Consider the following 19,554-nt stretch of genomic DNA (forward strand, 5'->3'; position numbering starts at 1 on the left):
GCTTTCTAGAGGTAACGTATATTCATACCCAGGAACCAATCCTCTGTGGGCAAAAGGAACACATCCAGGTATTGTGCCTCTTTAAAACAAAACAAACATGTGGAGACAATAGTTCCCTGGTGCATTCTCCATACCAAAACTTTGACCAGAGTTGACTTGCCAACCAATCAGCCCTTTTCTTTATGCAGTATGAAATTCATCGTGGAGAAGTACAAAGTGATGTATTTTGGGAGGAAGACATGGCAGACAATATAAAATAAGGGGTAAAATTCTAAAAGTGATGCAGGAGCTGGGGGACCTGTGTGGATATATGCATAGATCATCGAAGGTGGAGAGAACAGTTAATAAAGCATACAGTAGTCTGGGCTTTCTTAATAGGGGCAGAGTATCAGAGCAAGGAGGTCATGCTGAACTTGTTAGACCTCAGCTAGAATGTGTACACAGTTCTGGGTGCACACTATAGGAAGGGAAAATGCACTGGAGAATGCAGAAGAGGTTTACAAGAACTGTTCCAGGGATGAGAAAATTCAGATACGAGATGAGAGTGGAGAGGTTGAAACTGCTTTCCTTGGAGAGGAGGTGGTTAAGAGATTTGATTTGAATGGCCAAAATCATGAAGGGGCTGAACAGAGTAGATAAGGAGAAACTGTTCCCACTCATAAAAGGATCAATAATGAGAGGGAACAGACTTAAAAGGGATTTGCAAAAGAAGCAAATGTGATGCGAGGAAAAAATGTGCTTCGAGTCTAGAATGTACTGCCTGGAAATGTGGTGGAGGCAGGTTCAATCGAGGCATTCAAGAGGGCAATAGATGATTTCTTGCATAGAAACAATATGCAGGGGTACAGGAAAAATGCAGGGAAATGGCACTAAGTCATGATACTCATTTGGAGAGCAGGTGCAGACACAATGGGCCAAATGGCCTCCTTCTGTGCCATAACAATTCTGTATAAATTGTTGCTCCCTTTGAAATTTAGCATTCTTGTGCCTGATGCGATGAGTAGAAGACCGAAAGTTTGGACGGTATGTCTATTTCTCAGTGATATTCAAGTCCTGTATTACCAAGCAACTAAATGCAATATTGATTTTTCTCAAATCTCCATTCCAATCCCATTCTCCCCACAAACTAGCACATCATTATACTGAGCTGAAAGATGCATACTCATATTCAACATTTATACACTTACTCAACAAAGTACACCAGACCATTTTCATCTGTTTCTTGCTCCCAGCCATATGGCAAATCTGTAAGAGAAAAGAGATGCATATTTTATATTATAGTTTATCTTAAAACACCTATAAGTCACTATAATTCCAAAGTATTGGAATATTGCTATATTTCCAGGAATGAGGGACTTCAGTTGTGTGGATTTTTTTTAAAAGTTCATTCATGGGATGCGAGCGTCGCACAGATTTGAGAACCAGGGCTTCTCCTCCTTAGAGAAGGAGACAATATTTATTAGAGGTGTCAAAACTCATGAGATGTGATAGGAGACAGAGATATTAAGTGATTACTAAAAGAACTAAAGGCAAGAGGAGTTAAAACCAGTTTTTTAAACTCAGCGTGTGGTTAGGATCTTGAATGTACAGTCTAAGAGTATCATGTAGGCAGATTCAATCATGGCTTACGGGAGGAATTTGGATAAGCACCTAAAGAGGAAAAAAGTTGCAGGGTAAGAGGAAAATGCAAAGCAGTGGGTCTAACTGAAGAGCAGTACGTTAGCACAGTGGTTACCACTGTTGCTTCACAGCTCCAGGGTCCCAGGTTCAATTCCCAGTTTAGGTCATTATCTATGTGGGGTCTGCATGTTCTCCCTGTGTTTGCCTGGGTTTTCTCCGCGTGCTCCGGTTTCCTCCCACAAGTCCCAAAGACATGCTGTCAGGTGAATTGGATATTCTGAATTCTCCCGGTGTACCCGAACAGGCGCCGGAATGTGGCGAATAGGGGCTTTTCACAGGAACTTCATTGCTGTGTTAATGTATGCCTCCTTGTGATAATAAAGATTATTATAAAGATTATAACTAAATTATTCTTGCACAGCAGACATGGAAGTGATGGATCAAATGGCTTCCTCCTGCGCTGTAAACATTCAGATTTCGAATGCAATGATGTAATGCGATCCACAGTTTAAATGCAACTTTATTGAACTTACAGACACACTGCAGCTGCAAAGTTTGCAGGGTTGTGATGCAACATTTATGGGCTCAGTCACATTTTGCAGCAACTAAAGCATTCTAAAATTGCGTCTGACTCTACACCAAATATTTGATTCAGGACAGAGAAAGATGTTAATACTGAAGCATATTTATAATAGATATGCCATCTGACCAGTTTGTTCAATTTATGGGGTTGGGAGGAGAGCAATCTTTGCACTTAATTGCTACAATTAGCTAGCTGATCTCCGATGGCATAGTTCAACAGTAGTTTGGCAGTAATCTGCAACACAAATGTATTGTTTCAGTGCTAAAGATGAGGCCCATCCTTCAGGGTCATTGCTCAGGAAATTCTTTTGTGGAAGAGCCCTCAGTGGATAAAACTTGAAATTAATTAAAAAGAGACTAATTCAAGGAAAATACTTTATAGATTACTGAAAATTGCTAGTTCCTGCTCTTTGGAAGCGGGTTAACCATGGTCAGAGAAAACACCAGGTAACTGTCTTTTTCTACTTGCTACTTACAGCATTAACGTGTGTCTGGCATGCATGGTGGAAATATATTGAAAAACCAATGGTGCATGAAATAGAACAGTCATTCCAAAACACCTTTAAAGAGTTATTCTTTGTATTCTTGAATCATTAGCAGGCATGAGGCATGTGAACATTCCAGTCTAGCCATGTTTTCTAATTACCTGGCAATACCAGAACGTACGAATACCCTGCATTTGTGCCAACTTGAGCTGGGCCCTGGTAACAAGGAACATACAAGGTCAGATTATTGCTCCAATTATTTGAGCAGATTTTGTTTCCCCCATCCCCAAGCCTTAAAAGGATGCCCAGAAAATGTCTTCATCTGGTGATTTTGATGTCGGAAAAGAATAATGGAGTGCATGTTCTGGTTCGATCCCAACGTCATTAATTATGCAACTGGGTCTTTTGCGATGTATTTTGAGGCGGGGCAGGCCTGATGCCATGTAGTCTGCTGACCTATCTGGGTGTCATATTGAAAAGACGCCAAACATTGTTGACCCACTATTGAAGAAGGACTTCCTGAAAATGAAGGTGGATCGCCTGGGACATTGAGGCGAGAAGATGGACTCCCCCCTTCCAGGACACCAAATCCAAAAGGTCCACCTGCAGATTCTTCCCCCTCCCCCCCAGCCATCACTGGTGTTCCACACTCCAGGGTTGTCAGCATCCTCCATCCCAAACTCCGGAGGGAGACACACACACAATCTCCAAACAAACATTATGTTCATGGCTTCAGCACTGGCTAAGTCAGGGCTTGTTCATGCCTGTCTAAGTGCACCGGGGGGGTGGGGCTTTCCGAAAGTAAACTTTAAATATGGAACCTCATTCCTTCAGATTTTATTTGTTGCAGAGTGTAGATGTTTGATTGCCACCATGCACACCCCACAGAAAGTCTATGTACAAGTACGAGTCTGTTAGTTCACTTCCCACAGAAAAATCTACTCAACAGATTTTCATGCTTTAAACTAACCAATAAGTAGTCGCGCAGACATTTTACATGGAAGCCTAAGTTTGTAGGTTCGTGAATGCAGTACTAGGGCCATAAACATGCATATCCTCATCTACGGCCACTGTCGTTTTCCAGGTAAAGGAACTTCTTTTGAGATACTTAAGATAGATGGCTTGGAAGGTGTGATAAGCTTCGGAGTGTCAGGAGGCAAAATAAATCGTTGAAAGTTGTATTCAATAGTAAAAAGTTACAAAGTTAAGAAAAACCAACATTTTTCAGATCAAAATAGAAAATTGCAAATTGTATCCAGTTGTAATAATAATAATCTTTATTATCACAAGTAGGCTTACATTAACACTGCAATGAAGTCAATAGTGCAATACAAGCAAGGTTAGCTGGAAGGAAGTGACAGATGACACCACCAGCTGCAGGAGTCTTCAAAGTCAAGATTAGCAACATATTATTTAATCATAGTGACTGAGCGATTTTATGTTCATATTACAAAAGGTGAATATTGCAATTAAAATCTTCGACGGCCAATACATAAGAACATAAGAACTAGCAGCAGGAGTAGGCCATCTGGCCCCTCGAGCCTGCTCCGCCATTCAATGAGATCATGGCTGATCTTTTGTGGACTCAGCTCCATTTCCGGCCCGAACACCATAACCCTTAATCCCTTTATTCTTCAAAAAACTATCTATCTTTTCCTTAAAAACATTTAATGAAGGAGCCTCAACTGCTTCACTGGGCAAGGAATTCCATAGATTCACAACCCTTTGGGTGAAGAAGTTCCTCCTAAACTCAGTCCTAAATCTACTTCCCCTTATTTTGAGGCTAGGCCCCCTAGTTCTGCTTTCACCCGCCAGTGGAAACAACCTGTCCGCATCTATCCTATCTATCCCCTTCATAATTTTATATGTTCCGATAAGATCCCTTCTGCAACCTTCTAAATTCCAACGAGTACAGTCCCAGTCTACTCAACCTCTCCTCGTAATCCAACCCCTTCAGCTCTGGGATTAACCTCGTGACTCTCCTCTGCACACCCTCCAGTGCCAGTACGTCCTTTCTCAAGTAAGGAAACCAAAACTGAACACAATACTCCAGGTGTGGCCTCACTAACACCTTATACAATTGCAACATAACCTCCCTAGTCTTAAACTCCATCCCTCTAGCAATGAAGGACAAAATTCCATTTGCCTTCTTAATCACCTGTTGCACCTGTAAACCAACTTTCTGTGACTCATGCACCAGCACACCCAGGTCTCTCTGCACAGCAGCATGCTTTAATATTTTATTGCTTAAATAATAATCCCGTTTGCCATTATTCCTACCAAAATGGATAACCTCACATTTGTCAACATTGTATTCCATTTGCCAGACCCTAGCCCATTCACTTAACCTATCCAAATCTCTCTGCAGACTTCCAGTATCCTCTGCACTTTTCGCTTTACCACTCATCTTAGTGTCATCTGCAAACTTGGACACATTGCCCTTGGTCCCCAACTCCAAATCATCTATGTAGATTGTGAACAATTGTGGGCCCAACACGGATCCCTGAGGGACACCACTATCTACTGATCGCCAACCAGAGAAGCACCCATTAATCCCCGCTCTTTGCTTTCTATTAATTAACCAATCCTCTATCCATGCTACTACTTTACCCTTAATGCCATGCATCTTTATCTTATGCAGCAGCCTTTTGTGTGGCACCTTGTCAAAAGCTTTCTGGAAATCCAGATATACCACATCCATTGGCTCCCCGTTATCCACTGCACTGGTAATATCCTCAAAAAATTCCACTAAATTAGTTAGGCACGACCTGCCCTTTATGAACCCATGCTGCGTCTGCCCAATGGGATAATTTCTATCCAGATGCCTTGCTATTTCTTCCTTGATAGTCTTGCTGTGGTTTTATTTTTTCCAAAGTAACTTCATTACACAGTAATTACACATTACACAGTGAAAGCCAACTCAGTGAGAGATATGATATGCAAACTACCACTGCACTGATATTTTGCTTCTGATAATAGATAACACTGATTTTTCAGCATCAACCTTATACAAACACGTTTTATCATACTTCTAAGATAAAATATTTCTTAATGCAGGTATCTAACTCAATCTTCGGAGCTCAAGAATTAAAATGACAGTTTTTACTGTTGGCTGATATAGTTATATTCAAATCAAGTCATGTAGGATCGAAGTAAGCTAATGTCCTTTCGGGAAGTAAATTTGTTGTCCTTACCTAGTCTGGCCCACATGTGACTCCAGATTCACAACAATGTGGATGACTCCTTATTGTCCTCAAGGATGAGCAATAAATGCTGGCCCAGCCAGCGATGCCCACATCCCATGAACAAATTTTTTTAATTTCAGCATCAAATAAGAAACCTCATTGCAAGGTTAAGTCTCAATTTAATTTTCAAATAAGGTGGTAATGGAAGCGAGGAAAGGGAGCTAAAGGAAAAAAATTGTCTTTACACCTTACAATACAATACATTCTGCAATTCTAGGATACTGTTTGTGTCGGTAAAATTAAAAATTCATAAAATTGTCAAAGTCAAATTGTACACAATCCGGTTACGTTTTTTGTGAAAAGCAATTAACTTTAATTATGGCACCCTTACTCACTATGTAGCAGGAAATATTTCAGCTGCTCAACCATTCTCTTTCCACAGCTTGTTTAATTATTTGATCGAAGATGCATTTTTTGATAAAATAATCTTGATTTTGTTACAGGAGTTGTATCTTCAATTGTACCACATTACTAACACGGTCACTCCATTTTACACACTTATGCTCTTGTCTTTACTCCCAGAGCCACAGTAGCCGTTCTCCAGTCCTCATTTACCACTGCATCTCCTTCCATATTCAATGGATCATCTTCCACCATTTTCACCAGCTTCAGCGGGATGCCACCACCAAACATATCTTTCCCTTCATTGTCACCCTTCTGAAGGGAATACTCCCTCCATGATGCCTAGGTCAGCTCTTCAGGCACCCTCAACACTGAAGACCTAAACACTTCTTCCAGAAAAAATAGCATTTACTTATACTGTATCCACTAATCACTATGCAATCTCTTCTACACTAGGGAGACTAAATGATATTAGGTGATCACTTTGCAGAACACCTCCTTTCGGTATTCCCAACAGTGACACCAAACTTCTGGTCAACTGTCTGGCAGCATCAGTGGAGAGAAAGAATGATCAAGGTCACAGACCATGAAACATTAACTGTTCCTCTCATAGAATTATAGAATTTACAATGCAGTAGGAGGCCATTCAGCCCATCGAATCTGCACTGGCTTTTGGAAAGAGCACCCTACCCGAAGTCCACACCTCCACCCTATCCCCATAACCCAGTACCCCCACCCAACACTAAAGGCAATTTCGGACACTAAGGGCAATTTATCATGGCCTTGTGTGGAAGAAAGCCAGCGCACCTGGAGGAAACCCACACATCAAAGGTAATGCTCTAGGGTGCCGGGTTCGAATACCACCATGGCAGATGGTGAAATCTGAATTCAATAAAAATCTGGAATTAAAAGTATAATGATGTCCATGAAACCATTGTCGATTGTCATAAAAACCTATCTGGTTCACTAAGTCCTTCATGGAAGGAAATCTGCCGTCCTTATCTAGTCTGGCCTACATATGACTCCAGACCCACACAGCGATGTGGTTGACTCTTAAATGTCCCATCTGAAATGGCCTAGCAAGCTACTCAGTTCAAGGGCAATTAGGGATGGGCAACAATTGCTGGCCCAGGCAGTGAAGCCCACATCCCAAGAATTATTTTTTTTTAAAGGGAGAGAAGTGCAAGGGCAGCACGGTGGCACAGTGGTTAGCACTGGGACTACAGCGAGAGGACCTGGGTTTGAATCCCGGCCCTGAGTCACTGTCCGTGTGAAGTTTGCACATTCGTTTTTGCATGGGTTTCACCCCCACAACCCAAAGGTGTACAGGGTAGGTGGATTTGGCCACGCTAAAATTTCCCCTTAATTGGAAAAAATGAATTGGGTACTCTAAATTTTAAAACAAAGGGGAGAAAGTGCAAACTCCACACAGTTGCCAGCTGCCGGAACTGAACCCAAGTTGGGTTTACCATGCCTCCTATTTTCCTCCCCCCCCCCTCCTTTTTCCCTTTCCCCCCCTTACTGCTGACATTAAGTTTTTGTAAAATAAATCGATGAACGGCTGCCACTGTGCCATCATAAATCAGAAATACCAACTCCAGAGCTGATTATTTCCAGCAGTTGTTGTTATTTATGATAACATATTGACAGTCATCTTGTGTAGTAGTGTTAATATTTATACAGCATTCATTTGCTTTAATTTGTAGGAATAAACACTTTTAAACTAATGTAATTTTTGAGATGAACAGAAGAACAAGCCTCATATGCGCTCTGCACCTATTTTATCTGCAATGTGGATTGAATTTGAAATTATATATTGTGCCTGATCTGAATTGTGTCTAGATTAGTCCTACCCACAAATTATTTGGACATATGGCAACAATGCAAACGTAAATAGTTATTTTAGACCGAGGTGCAACAGAGCTCTTGCAACATAGGGGAAGAAGAAGTTGTCCTGCTTAAGCAACACATGTGGAAAAAGGTTGATCTGCCGGAGACGGATCTTGCTGAGGTGGAGGGACACGGAGCCCTCAAAATCAGGAGTGTGGGTCAGCGATATGACAGTTTCTCAGTCTGGGAAAAAATCAAATTCGCTCTAAGAGGATCAGTACAGGGGTACGCCCGGAGTTGGCAGCCGTTCATCGATTTCTTTTACAAAAACTGAACGTCAGCGGGGGGGGGGGGGGGGGGGGGGGGGGGAGAAGGAGGAGGAAAATAGGAGTCATGGTAATGTTAAATAAAGACAGGAAATTTAGCATATGGGTAATTGGAGATAGGGCGGGAGAAGTGGGGTAGGTGGTTTATTGTTTGACGTTATTTTAGGGGGTATTTTGTGCGTTGATCCGCGCGGTTGTTTTAGAAATGTCAATATATTAAATTGTGAAAATTACAAATACTTCAATTAAATATTTTCTTAAAAAAAAGGTTGATCTGAAATTTGCTAATTTTGCTGGGTCAAACTCCAGGACCTCCGTTCCTTACAGGACTGTGGGTGCACCTGCACCAAATGAACCACAGCAGTTCAAGACGGTGCCTCGCACCATCTTCTCAAAAACAATTATGGATGGGAACAATGCCAGCAACTCTCAAACCACGGAGGATTAAAAAAAAGACTGTTGCATCATCTTTAATCTATTCACAATCTCATAGCCAATCACCCAACAGGGTACAATCATTTCCAGACAACAAAAAAACTAAACTTATATGAAGAAAATGAGGTCGTGGGATGGATTTTTAGGGTTTTTAGGATAAACGCTCAATCAAGAGAACAGGAAAGTCGTTCCTGATATTCACTAATGTTGTTCTGTCATCCATTATTGGGGGGGGGGTCATCTGAGTTGAATTGACCTTCAGCTAATGGGTGATAACTGACTCAAACATCAAACAACTGTTTAAAACACAGATTTTTGTTTTAGAAGATCAAATATTGTTATGCACAAAATTTGAAAACAAGCCATTTAAAAATACACCACATGCGTGCAACAAAACAATATCCTCTATCAAAGAAGTGTCGTCAAGGTCTTTTGCAAAGTGAAACCATTCACAAATAAAGCAAAATATGCAGGGGTTTGGTTTTTATCTTTTTTTAATTCAGAAGTTAAAATTGAATGCTAATTTGGAAGATATACCCATCCTGTCACATGTACTCATCATCCTCGAGCTCGCTGATCTACACGAGCTCTTCTCACACTTTTCAAATTCTCATCCTCATGTTTAAAATACTTCAGAGCCTGTAACTACCCATTTGTTACCTCCTCCAGCTGTACAATCCTCCCCCAAATCCTGCAATCTTCCAACTCTAACCTCTTGGGCATACAAACATCCTTTTGGCCCACAAATAGCATATGAATTGCTAGTATATGAATAAATACAAACAAATATCAGTAATTGTTTTGGTCCATACAATGGACTATACTTCAATTCCCAATAAAGAAAGTAAACTGGAAGCTTTTCCACATACAATGCCAGCCTTTTTTGTTGGCTATAAATGAATATACCCTGTGGTATTGTGATAGCCATGCCTTCAGCCATCTAGATCATAAACTCTGGAATGCCCCACTGAGCCACATTGTCGCCACACTCCCCCTTCGGACACTCCTTGGCCAAGCTTTTGGCCAGCCATTCTAATATCTCCTCGTTCAGCTGTGCATCCATTTTTAGGCATTTGGTTTGTTGTCACTGTAGACTATGAGGAAGTTGAAGTATCAGTCCATACCACTACTAACCAGCAACGATTGAACTTTTAAACTTCATAACACTGGGCATAGAAATTCCTTCAGGCCACACTCCGGCTCACACCTCCTCGTTTCTGGTCTTCATCATATCTACATTGACCTAAAAAAGAACTGTCAACTTGATTTTTAAATTTGAACAGTAATCAAATGATTTAACATTTAAGCAATGCTAAAAACACTGGAATTCTGTTAACTTATGTCTTTCTGGCAAACGTAATAGATTACTGTCTCAAATGTAAGGAACAAAATGCTTTTCCATATAAAGTCCTTCTTACCAATATGTATTTTTCCTTGTCTAGAAATTAATTGATTTACCTGATGAAGGAGCTGCACTCCGAAAGCCAGTGATCCAAAAACAAACCTGTTGGATTTGTCACGTGAGAGTACCTTTAAGAAATGGGTGTTTATCAAATAGCTACAGTGATGTCAGAGTGTGGGTGGAGCTGGGCTGTCTGTCTGCTTTTACTTTCGCTTTTGAGCTGGCAGCTACAGTGTGTGTTTAGTTTTGTTTTCAGAATTGGAGCTGTATACAGCCAAACACGGTGTAAGTTTGATCTCCCGCTGCATAACAAGAATGTCTTCAGATCACTTGCTAATTTAAAAATGACAACTGCTCCCAGTAGAGAATTTAAACCTGCTGTCTTTGTTAAAGAGGGTATTTGCTTTATGGATGCTGCCAGGAAAGATTAAGGGTTACTTATAGAGTACTGTATTCTTTGGGGTTAGTATTTGAGCTGATAGTTGCTAAGATGTTTACTGTGTGTTTATAAAATGTTAACAGGATTCATAGAATAAACATTGTTTTCTTTTAAATGTACTTTAGATCTCTGTAGCATCACAGCTGTAGAGTGGGCCCTTGTGCTCCCCAAAACCAAAATCTATTAAAAATAGTGGGTCAGGTGAACTCCATGATACACCTTGGGGTTCTCTAAACTCTGGCCTGTAAAAAATGTTCCCTGGTGTTGTAAGACTTCTTACTCTGCCCACCCCAGTCCAACGCCAGCATCTCCACATCATAGAAAATAACTGACATTGGACTCATCTAAGTTTTTTCTGCTCTATTCATGTAACACAAGCAGAGACAGAAAACAAATACCAAATCAAACCAGTATCAGTTTTGCACTGTCAATTTCCTCCCCTCTCAGGAGACATAATTCCCTTACTGATGAGCTGCCATAGTAAGAAGTCTTACAACACCAGGTTAAAGTCCAACAGGTTTGTTTCAAACACGAGCTTTCGGAGCACTGCTCCTTCCTCAGGTGAATGGAGAGGTATGTTCCAGAAACATTTATAGAGACAAAGTCAGAGATGCCAGACAATGCTCGGATGCATTTGCGGGTAATCATATATTACAGATCCAGAGATAGGGGGTAATCCCAGGTTAAAGAGGTGTGACTTGTCTCAAGCCAGGAGAGTTGGTAGGCTTGAGACAATTCAGACCTCTTTAACCTGGGATTACCCTCTATCTCTGGATCTGTAATTATTTGATTACCCGCAAATGCTCGCATTCCAAGCATTGTCTGGCATCTCTGACTTTGTCTATATAAATGTTTCTGGAACATACCTCTCCATTCACCTGAGGAAGGAGCAGTGCTCCGAAAGCTCATGTTTGAAACAAACCTGTTGGGACTCTAACCTGGTGTTGTAAGACTTCTTGCTGTGCTCACCCCAGTCCAACGCCGGCATCTCCACAATATAGACCAGGGGTGGGCAAACTACGGCCCGCGGGCCGCATGCGGCCCGACAAAGGTTTTTATGCGGCCCGCCAATGAGGTGCCCGGAATCGTAACCGGCATTTTTAAAAAGCCGCCGGGGAAAAGCCGCTGAAGTAAATGCGCTTATTAGCGCATTTACTTCAGTGGCTTTTCCCCGGCGGCTTTTTAAAAATGCCGGTTACGATTCCGGGCACCTCATTGGCGGGCCGCATAAAAACGCGTGTAGTGGAGTGGATGAGTGGGGCTGTCTCATTGGTCGATTTATTTGGGTGTGCGACCAATAGAAGTCCAGGTTACAAACAATAATGAGGCTTATAGTTTGTAACCTGGACTCCAATTGGTTGCACACCCAACTAACCCGACCAATGAGACAGCCCCACTCATCCACTCCACTACACGCGTTTTTATGCGGCCCGCCAATGAGGTGCCCGGAATCAAAACCGGCATTTTTGAAAACCGCCGGGGAAAAGCCGCTGAAGTAAATGCGCTAATAAGCGCATTTACTTCAGCGGCTTTTCAAAAATGCCGGTTTTGATTCCGGGCACCTCATTGGCGGGCCGCATAGAACCGGCATTTTTGAAAAGCCGCCGGGGAAAAGCCGCTGAAGTAAATGCGCTAATAAGCGCATTTACTTCAGCGGCTTTTCCCCGGCGGCTTTTCAAAAATGCCGGTTACGATTCCGGGCATCTCATTGGCGGGCCGCATAGAACCGGCATTTTTGAAAAGCCGCCGGGGAAAAGCCGCTGAAGTAAATGCGCTAATAAGCGCATTTACTTCAGCGGCTTTTCCCCGGCGGCTTTTCAAAAATGCCGGTTACGATTCCGGGCATCTCATTGGTGGGCCGCATAGAACCGGCATTTTTGAAAACCGCCGGGGAAAAGCCGCTGAAGTAAATGCGCTAATAAGCGCATTTACTTCAGCGGCTTTTCAAAAATGCCGGTTTTGATTCCGGGCACCTCATTGGCGGGCCGCATAGAACCGGCATTTTTGAAAAGCCGCCGGGGAAAAGCCGCTGAAGTAAATGCGCTAATAAGCGCATTTACTTCAGCGGCTTTTCCCCGGCGGCTTTTCAAAAATGCCGGTTACGATTCCGGGCATCTCATTGGTGGGCCGCATAGAACCGCCATTTTTGAAAACCGCCGGGGAAAAGCCGCTGAAGTAAATGCGCTAATAAGCGCATTTACTTCAGCGGCTTTTCCCCGGCGGCTTTTCAAAAATGCCGGTTACGATTCTGGGCACCTCATTGGCGGACCGCATCAAAACGCGTGTAGTGGAGTGGATGAGTGGGGCTGTCTCATTGGTCGGTTTAATTGGGTGTGCGACCAATAGGAGTCCAGGTTACAAACAATAATAAGGATTATAGTTTGTAACCTGGACTCCTATTGGTCGCACACCCAACTAAACCGACCAATGAGACAGCCCCACTCATCCACTCCACTACACGCGTTTTTATCGTTGACTCAGCTAGGCTGTTGGCTTCCCGCGCGAAATGAGTTGCTCGAGGTTATTGAAAAAGCGCAAAATTGAAGACGAATGCCGTGTTTTCAACAAAGAGTGGACTGAAATGTATTTCTTTACTGATGTTGGAGTTAAAGCTGTATGTTTGCTTTGTAATGAAACAGTTGCTGTGTTCAAGGAATACAATTTGAAACGGCACTTTCAAACCAAGCATGCTAACTTTGGACACAATTCATCAAAGCAAGAACTGCAAAAGAAAGCAACTGATCTGGTAAAAAGTTTGAAGCAACAGCAAACTATGTTTGCGAAAACTTCATCTTTACAAAGGAAAGCGACAAAGGCAAGTTTTATATTGGCCAATAAAATTGCAAAGCAAAACAAGTCATTTGCAGAAGCAGAATTTATTAAAGATTGCATGGTTGATGCTGTCAGTGTTGTGTGTCCTGAAGCTAAGTCAAAAGTAGAAACCATATCTCTCTCACGAAGAACTATTGTTCGTCGCATGGATGCAATTGCAGTGAATATTCAAGAACAGCTGTTGACAGCCAGTGGTAGTTTTCAGTGGTATTCTATTGCTTTAGATGAGAGTACTGATATTCAGGATACTGCTCAGTTACTCATTTACATCAGAGGAATTGACAAAAACTTTGAGATTACAGAGGAATTGTTATCTATGGAGTCTCTCAAAGACACAGTTACTGGAAAAGATTTGTACAACTGTGTCATTAACAGTCTAATCAGGTCTGGATTAAGCCTGGATAAACTGGCAAGTATTACAACTGATGGAGCTCCTGCACTCATAGGTAAACATTCTGGCCTTGTGAGGTTGATGAATGATAAAATCAAAGAAGAATTTCCACTACACAGTGCGTTGTCTTTTCACTGCATCATACATCAAGAAAGCCTCTGTAAATCTTCTTTAAAACTCAAACATGTTATGGATCCAGTGGTGCGTGCAGTGAATTTAATAAGAGCACGGGGAATGAAACACAGGCAATTCCGAAGTTTCTTGGAAGACATCGAGGCAGATTTTACTGATGTGCTGTACCACACAAATGTCCGCTGGTTAAGCATGGGAAAAGTACTAAAGAGGGTGTGGGACCTCAAAGCAGAGATTGTCATGTTTTTCAATATGAAAGACATCTCTTGTGACTTTTCAAAGGAAATGGAGAGTGACGAATGGGTTTGTGATTTTTCATTTGCTGTGGACATAATGCAAAAGCTGAATGAGCTAAACACAAAACTACAAGGCAAAGCTGTATTTGCTCATGAATTGTACCTGGAAGTGAAAGCCTTTCAAGCGAAACTCGAACTTTTTACCAAGCAGCTGAATGAGCAAAACTTTATTCATTTTCCTCTGTTGAAAACACGAGCAGTTACAGAAGCATTAGCGCACAAGTACAGTTCCCAGTTGATGGCTTTAAAAGAGGAATTTACCAGAAGATTTGCTGATTTCAAGGCAATTGAAGGACAGTTCGGTTTGCTCAGCTCACCTTTTGCCTGTGACATTGAAACAGCTACTGAAGAACTGCAGATGGAACTGATTGATTTGCAAGCCGACAACTCTTTAAAGGCGATGTTTGAAAGTAAACCACTGGTCGAGTTTTATGCATCTCTGCATTCAGAAAAGTTTCAAAATCTGAGAACATTTGCAAGAAAGATGTTTGTGCTATTTGCATCAACTTACATTTGTGAGCAGACTTTCTCTATAATGAAAGTTAACAAGTCAAAGAACAGATCACTTCTCACAGACTCAAATCTTCAGTCAGTGTTAAGGATCAGCACAAGCAACTTGACACCTGATTTCAACAAACTGGTAAATGACTGCAGTCAGATGCATCATTCTCATTGACATTGTTCTGTTACTTACTGAGTTACTTTATTTTTCAAATAAATGTGCTTTTTTTTCTTTAAAGACCTTTTATTTTGGCTATTTAAAATATTAATTATTTTACTTAATATACTATGCGGCCCTTTAAAATTGTGAATTTCTGAATGCGGCCCTTGCACGGAAAAGTTTGCCCACCCCTGATATAGACCATAGCACTGGTATTTTTCCACAAACTTGCTCAAAGAGCCATTCTTCCTGCATGAATGTTCACAGTGAGAAAACCATTCAGTTGTGCAGGGCATCACAATCAGGGTACAATATACACAAGGCGGCAGGGAAATTCACCCTTGAAGCCTGCGAAAAATCTAAGACGGTGGTGAGAAATTCAAGAAAGGTTGCACCTGCAAATACTGACTTGCATTATGGCTCCTTCATACTCCAAATAATTGCAGGTGTAAGGGTCAGTGAGGGAGAAAATTAGGCAGAGTTTGATTGGAAGAGTAGTTTCTTCTTTTGTATGGCTGGGTATAGGGCAATAACCTGTAATTTCATATCATCATGGTCAAGCCAGGCTATTTTATCAGCAGTAAATGTGTATTGCTGTAATACCTCCTTCATATTTATGAGTCAATCATACAGTCTGTGTTCCAATATCTGTTTTGGGTGACTATAGTCTCACACAAGAGAGTATTTAATTTTAATCTCTGCCAGTCGCCTTCCTTTTCTTCTTTGCTGCTAACCCTTTCTTCACCGTATCTACTTTGTTGGGGGTGTGGGCTTATAGAGGGATCAAGCTCATTTTCCAGCATAGCTCACGATGTACCTCTCTGGTTCTTGAAGAAGTCCTTTTGTACTCAACACTAATTTGGAGTCTATGGAGTTGGATCGGACCTTTGAGGCCAGATATTTCATAGGATTAGCAGCTCCAAGACAACATAGAAGGGCCCAGGCATGGCGACAAGAGTACAAGTAGTCCAGGTGCTCAATGCACTTAATCCATCACTGATGCAGGCTGAATTTAAAGACTCAAGCAGAGCCTTAACAACCTGTGAGCTACCAGACTGATTGTATTACCATAGCGCATCTGGGTCTCCTTCCCCCAGCATAGAGTGTATTTTTCCCTGAAGTCTAGGAGGATGCTCAGCAGTGGTCATAAGAAACCAATGATAACATTCCAAGATCGCAGGGATTCAGGTCACCACTTTTTCGACAGCGTCGTTACAGCAGTCTAAGACAGCTTTGGCCAAGTTTCACCGCAAGATGATAGGGGCTGGTTTAGCACAGTGGGCTAAACAGCTGGCTTGTAATGCAGAACAAGGCCAGCAGCGCCGGTTCAATTCCCGTACCGGCCTCCCCGAACAGGTGCCGGAATGTGGCGACTAGAGGCTTTTCACAGTAACTTCATTGAAGCCTACTTGTGACAATAAGCGATTATTATATCAAACTCCATAATAGTGCTCTTTACATATGTGGCCAAGACATATTTCAAATGGTAGTGATTAGTCGTGAGGTTGTTTTCATGAATACGATAGCAGGTGGACTGTTGATCACTGGAGATGTGGGTTTCTTTAAAAGTTGCGAGTCTTAAACTATTAGAATGCATAGAATCTCTACAATGCAGAAGGAGGCCATTCGGCCTATCGAGTCCACACCAACTCTCTGAAAGAGCACCCAATCCTCGCTCCCCTTCCCCTGCACTATCCACGTAACCCCACCTAACATGCACATCTTTGGACACTAACAGGCACTTATAGCCTGGCCAACCTTGTAAATGCCAGAGAAAGGACAGCAACTGATCAGTCACACAGAGGTGGTTAGACTTTATTTTTTTAAATACTTATTTAGAAACTTTTAAAAGTCAAAGTAATGCTGGTTGCTTTTGAACTATAAATCACAAACCTAGTCATTTCAGAAAACCGTGCTATCAGAAAGTGTGAAACAATCACATATTTGAGTGTTAGCAATTCTCAAATGTGTAGGAAAAATGAAGAGCAAATTACTTTTCTGTCACCCTGACAACCGTGAAATCTGAAGGAAATTCAAAGGTTATTTTTGAAACTAGGGGTTATACTGCATAGCACAGTGATAGTCGTATTAATCAGACTCTTAAAAAAAAAATCCTTTCATAGGATGTGGCTAGGCCAGAGTTTATTATCCATCACTAACTGCGCTTAAGATGTTGGTGAGCCACTTTCTTGAATTGCGACAGTCCATGTGCTGTAGGTACACCGACAGTGCTGTTAGGGAGGGAATTCTAGAATTTTGACCCAGTGACAGTGAAGGAACAGTGATATAGTTCCATGTCAGGATGGTGTGGCTTGGAGGGGAACTTGCAGCTGATGATTTCTACATTAGAAATAAAGTTCCTGTACTACTCTGGGACCAAGTATCAATCTGAAATGCTCAAACTTCTAAAGAGTTGCTGAAACTAAGGAACATTCCACATTTCTTCTGGTAACTATTCCTCATCATAGGATTTCCAAAACTGAATACTGAAATCCTAGGATTACAATACGTATCCAGGATTAAACATTCCAGTTACTGCTATGTCCTTTGAGAATCAGGTGAATGCCAAAGCCAGCTCTCTCCAACAGCTGGAAGTATCTCAAATAAGCTACTGCAGTTTTGCTCCCTTTTGTTGTGAATCCAAAGCACAAAACCAGTCAAGTAGTGAACTGACAAACTCACTCCTGATATCATGAATGTTGGGTAAGTTTGCTTTCAGTGAAACTCAGAGCACTGTGGTGCTCAGAATTTCAAACAGTGGAAAAGTACTGAAGGGAGTAATATACATGGCCTTTTCAACTAGGACATTGTCAACCCAAGAACTATTAAGCATAAAGAATAGCACTGTCATAGCTCGTGGTGGTATACGAGTTGGAATGTTGTTACAATCCCAGTGGGCATTATAACTGGATGGAAAGACAGGGAATGGAACCCTGACTCAAAAGAGTCATTTACTTTTTTTTTGTATAAAACATGGAGGAACAGAGTCATAGGACCGCTAATTAGTTTTAACAGGACGACATGAAAAAACATGTTGTATATTGTTAGAGAAATAAAGGTAGTTTTAAGGACTTTATATTTGTATTGGTAAACAGTAGAAATAAAGTATAGTTGTAAGTGGATATAATTTAATCTTTCTGTGCCTGGAAGGGTATAACCTATAGTGGGATTCATGCTGGACAAATGTGTTTGTATGCGTCAAGTTCAAACATGGAAAAATTGGATTATGATAAAAAATACTCTTTACTTCCCCCTCATCATAAAATTACACAGATTTTTTTGAAAAAAAAACATTTTATTAAGGCATTTATAAATTTTTGACAACAATTTCAAGAGGAAAAATAATAAAGTAACACCCACCCAACCAACAGCCACACCCAGCCAACATGGCTTACATACACAGTTCCCCAGTCCCCCTCCCACACTAACTAATTCCCCCTCAACCATTTCCCTACTTCCCTCCCTCCCAACCCTCCCCCCCCCCCCTTTTATATCTGCTGACAGCTTAATTTCCCCCAACTATGTTGTTAAACGGCTGCCATCTCCGGGCGAACCCCAACGTCGATCCTCTCAGGGTGAACTTGATCTTCTCAAGCCTGAGAAACCTGGCCATGTCACTAACCCACATTCCCGCTTTCGGGGCCTCCGAGTCCCTCCACGCCAATAAAATCCGTTTCCAGGCTACCAGGGAGGCAAAGGCCAAAACATCAGCCTCTCTCACCCCCTGGACTCCTGGGTCTTCCAACACACCAAAAATTGCCACCTCTGGACTCGGAACAACCCATACCTTCAATACCGTGGACATGACATCGGCAAATCCTTGCCAGAATCCCCTAAGCTTCGGATATGCCCAAAACATATTGGCCCTCCCACACACCGCCCACATCTATCCTCCACCCTTTCAAAGAACCTGCTCATACGGGCCAGTCATATGCACCCGGTGGACCACCTTGAATTGTATCAGGCTGAGCCTGGCACACGATGGGGACATGTTAACCCTACTCAAGGCATCCTCCCACAAGCCCACCTCTAATTCCTTGCCCAACTCTCCCTCCCATTTTCGCTTTACCTCCCCTATCGGGGTTCTCTCCCATTCCATGAACTCTTTATAAATTTCAGAGACCATCCCCTTCCCCACTCCCGTTTTCAACACTACCTTGTCCTGTATGCTCTGGGGCGGTAGGAGCGGAAAGGTAAAAACCTGCCTCCGTGCAAACTCCCTCACCTGCGATAGCGTAATCCATTCCCACCTAGCAGCTCAAACTTCTCCTCCCAAGTCCTCCAAGCGCAGAAAGCTTTAGTCAATAAACAGGTGCCCTAGCCGCTCAATCCCAGCTCGCTACCATCGCCGAAACCCCCCATCTAGCTCCTCCAGCACAAACCGGTAATTGCTACAAACTAGAGCCCATACCGTTGCTCCCTCCCACTCCCATGTGCTTCCACCACTGTCCCACTACCACCGGGCTTGTGGAGTACAAAGATGGCATGAACGGCAGAGTTGCCGTTACCAATGCCCCAAAACATGTACCCCTACAC

General features: G+C 42.2%; 1 protein-coding gene across 2 annotated transcripts in view; it reads right to left on the reverse strand.

The window, feature by feature from the left end:
* wwox (WW domain containing oxidoreductase) overlaps positions 1 to 19,554 on the reverse strand; it is a 1,021,417-nt gene that overhangs the window by 992,059 nt on the left and 9,804 nt on the right. For both annotated transcript variants that reach the window (XM_038806252.1, XM_038806251.1), the window contains exon 3: positions 1,188 to 1,245. Coding sequence is in view for 1 of the 2 variants with exons in the window: in XM_038806251.1 (XP_038662179.1) it covers positions 1,188 to 1,245 (58 nt within the window). In the remaining variant the exon portion in view is untranslated. The remainder of the gene's footprint in view (positions 1 to 1,187; positions 1,246 to 19,554) is intronic.

This window comes from Scyliorhinus canicula, chromosome 9 (assembly GCF_902713615.1).
Source record: "Scyliorhinus canicula chromosome 9, sScyCan1.1, whole genome shotgun sequence".
NCBI lineage: Eukaryota > Metazoa > Chordata > Chondrichthyes > Carcharhiniformes > Scyliorhinidae > Scyliorhinus > Scyliorhinus canicula.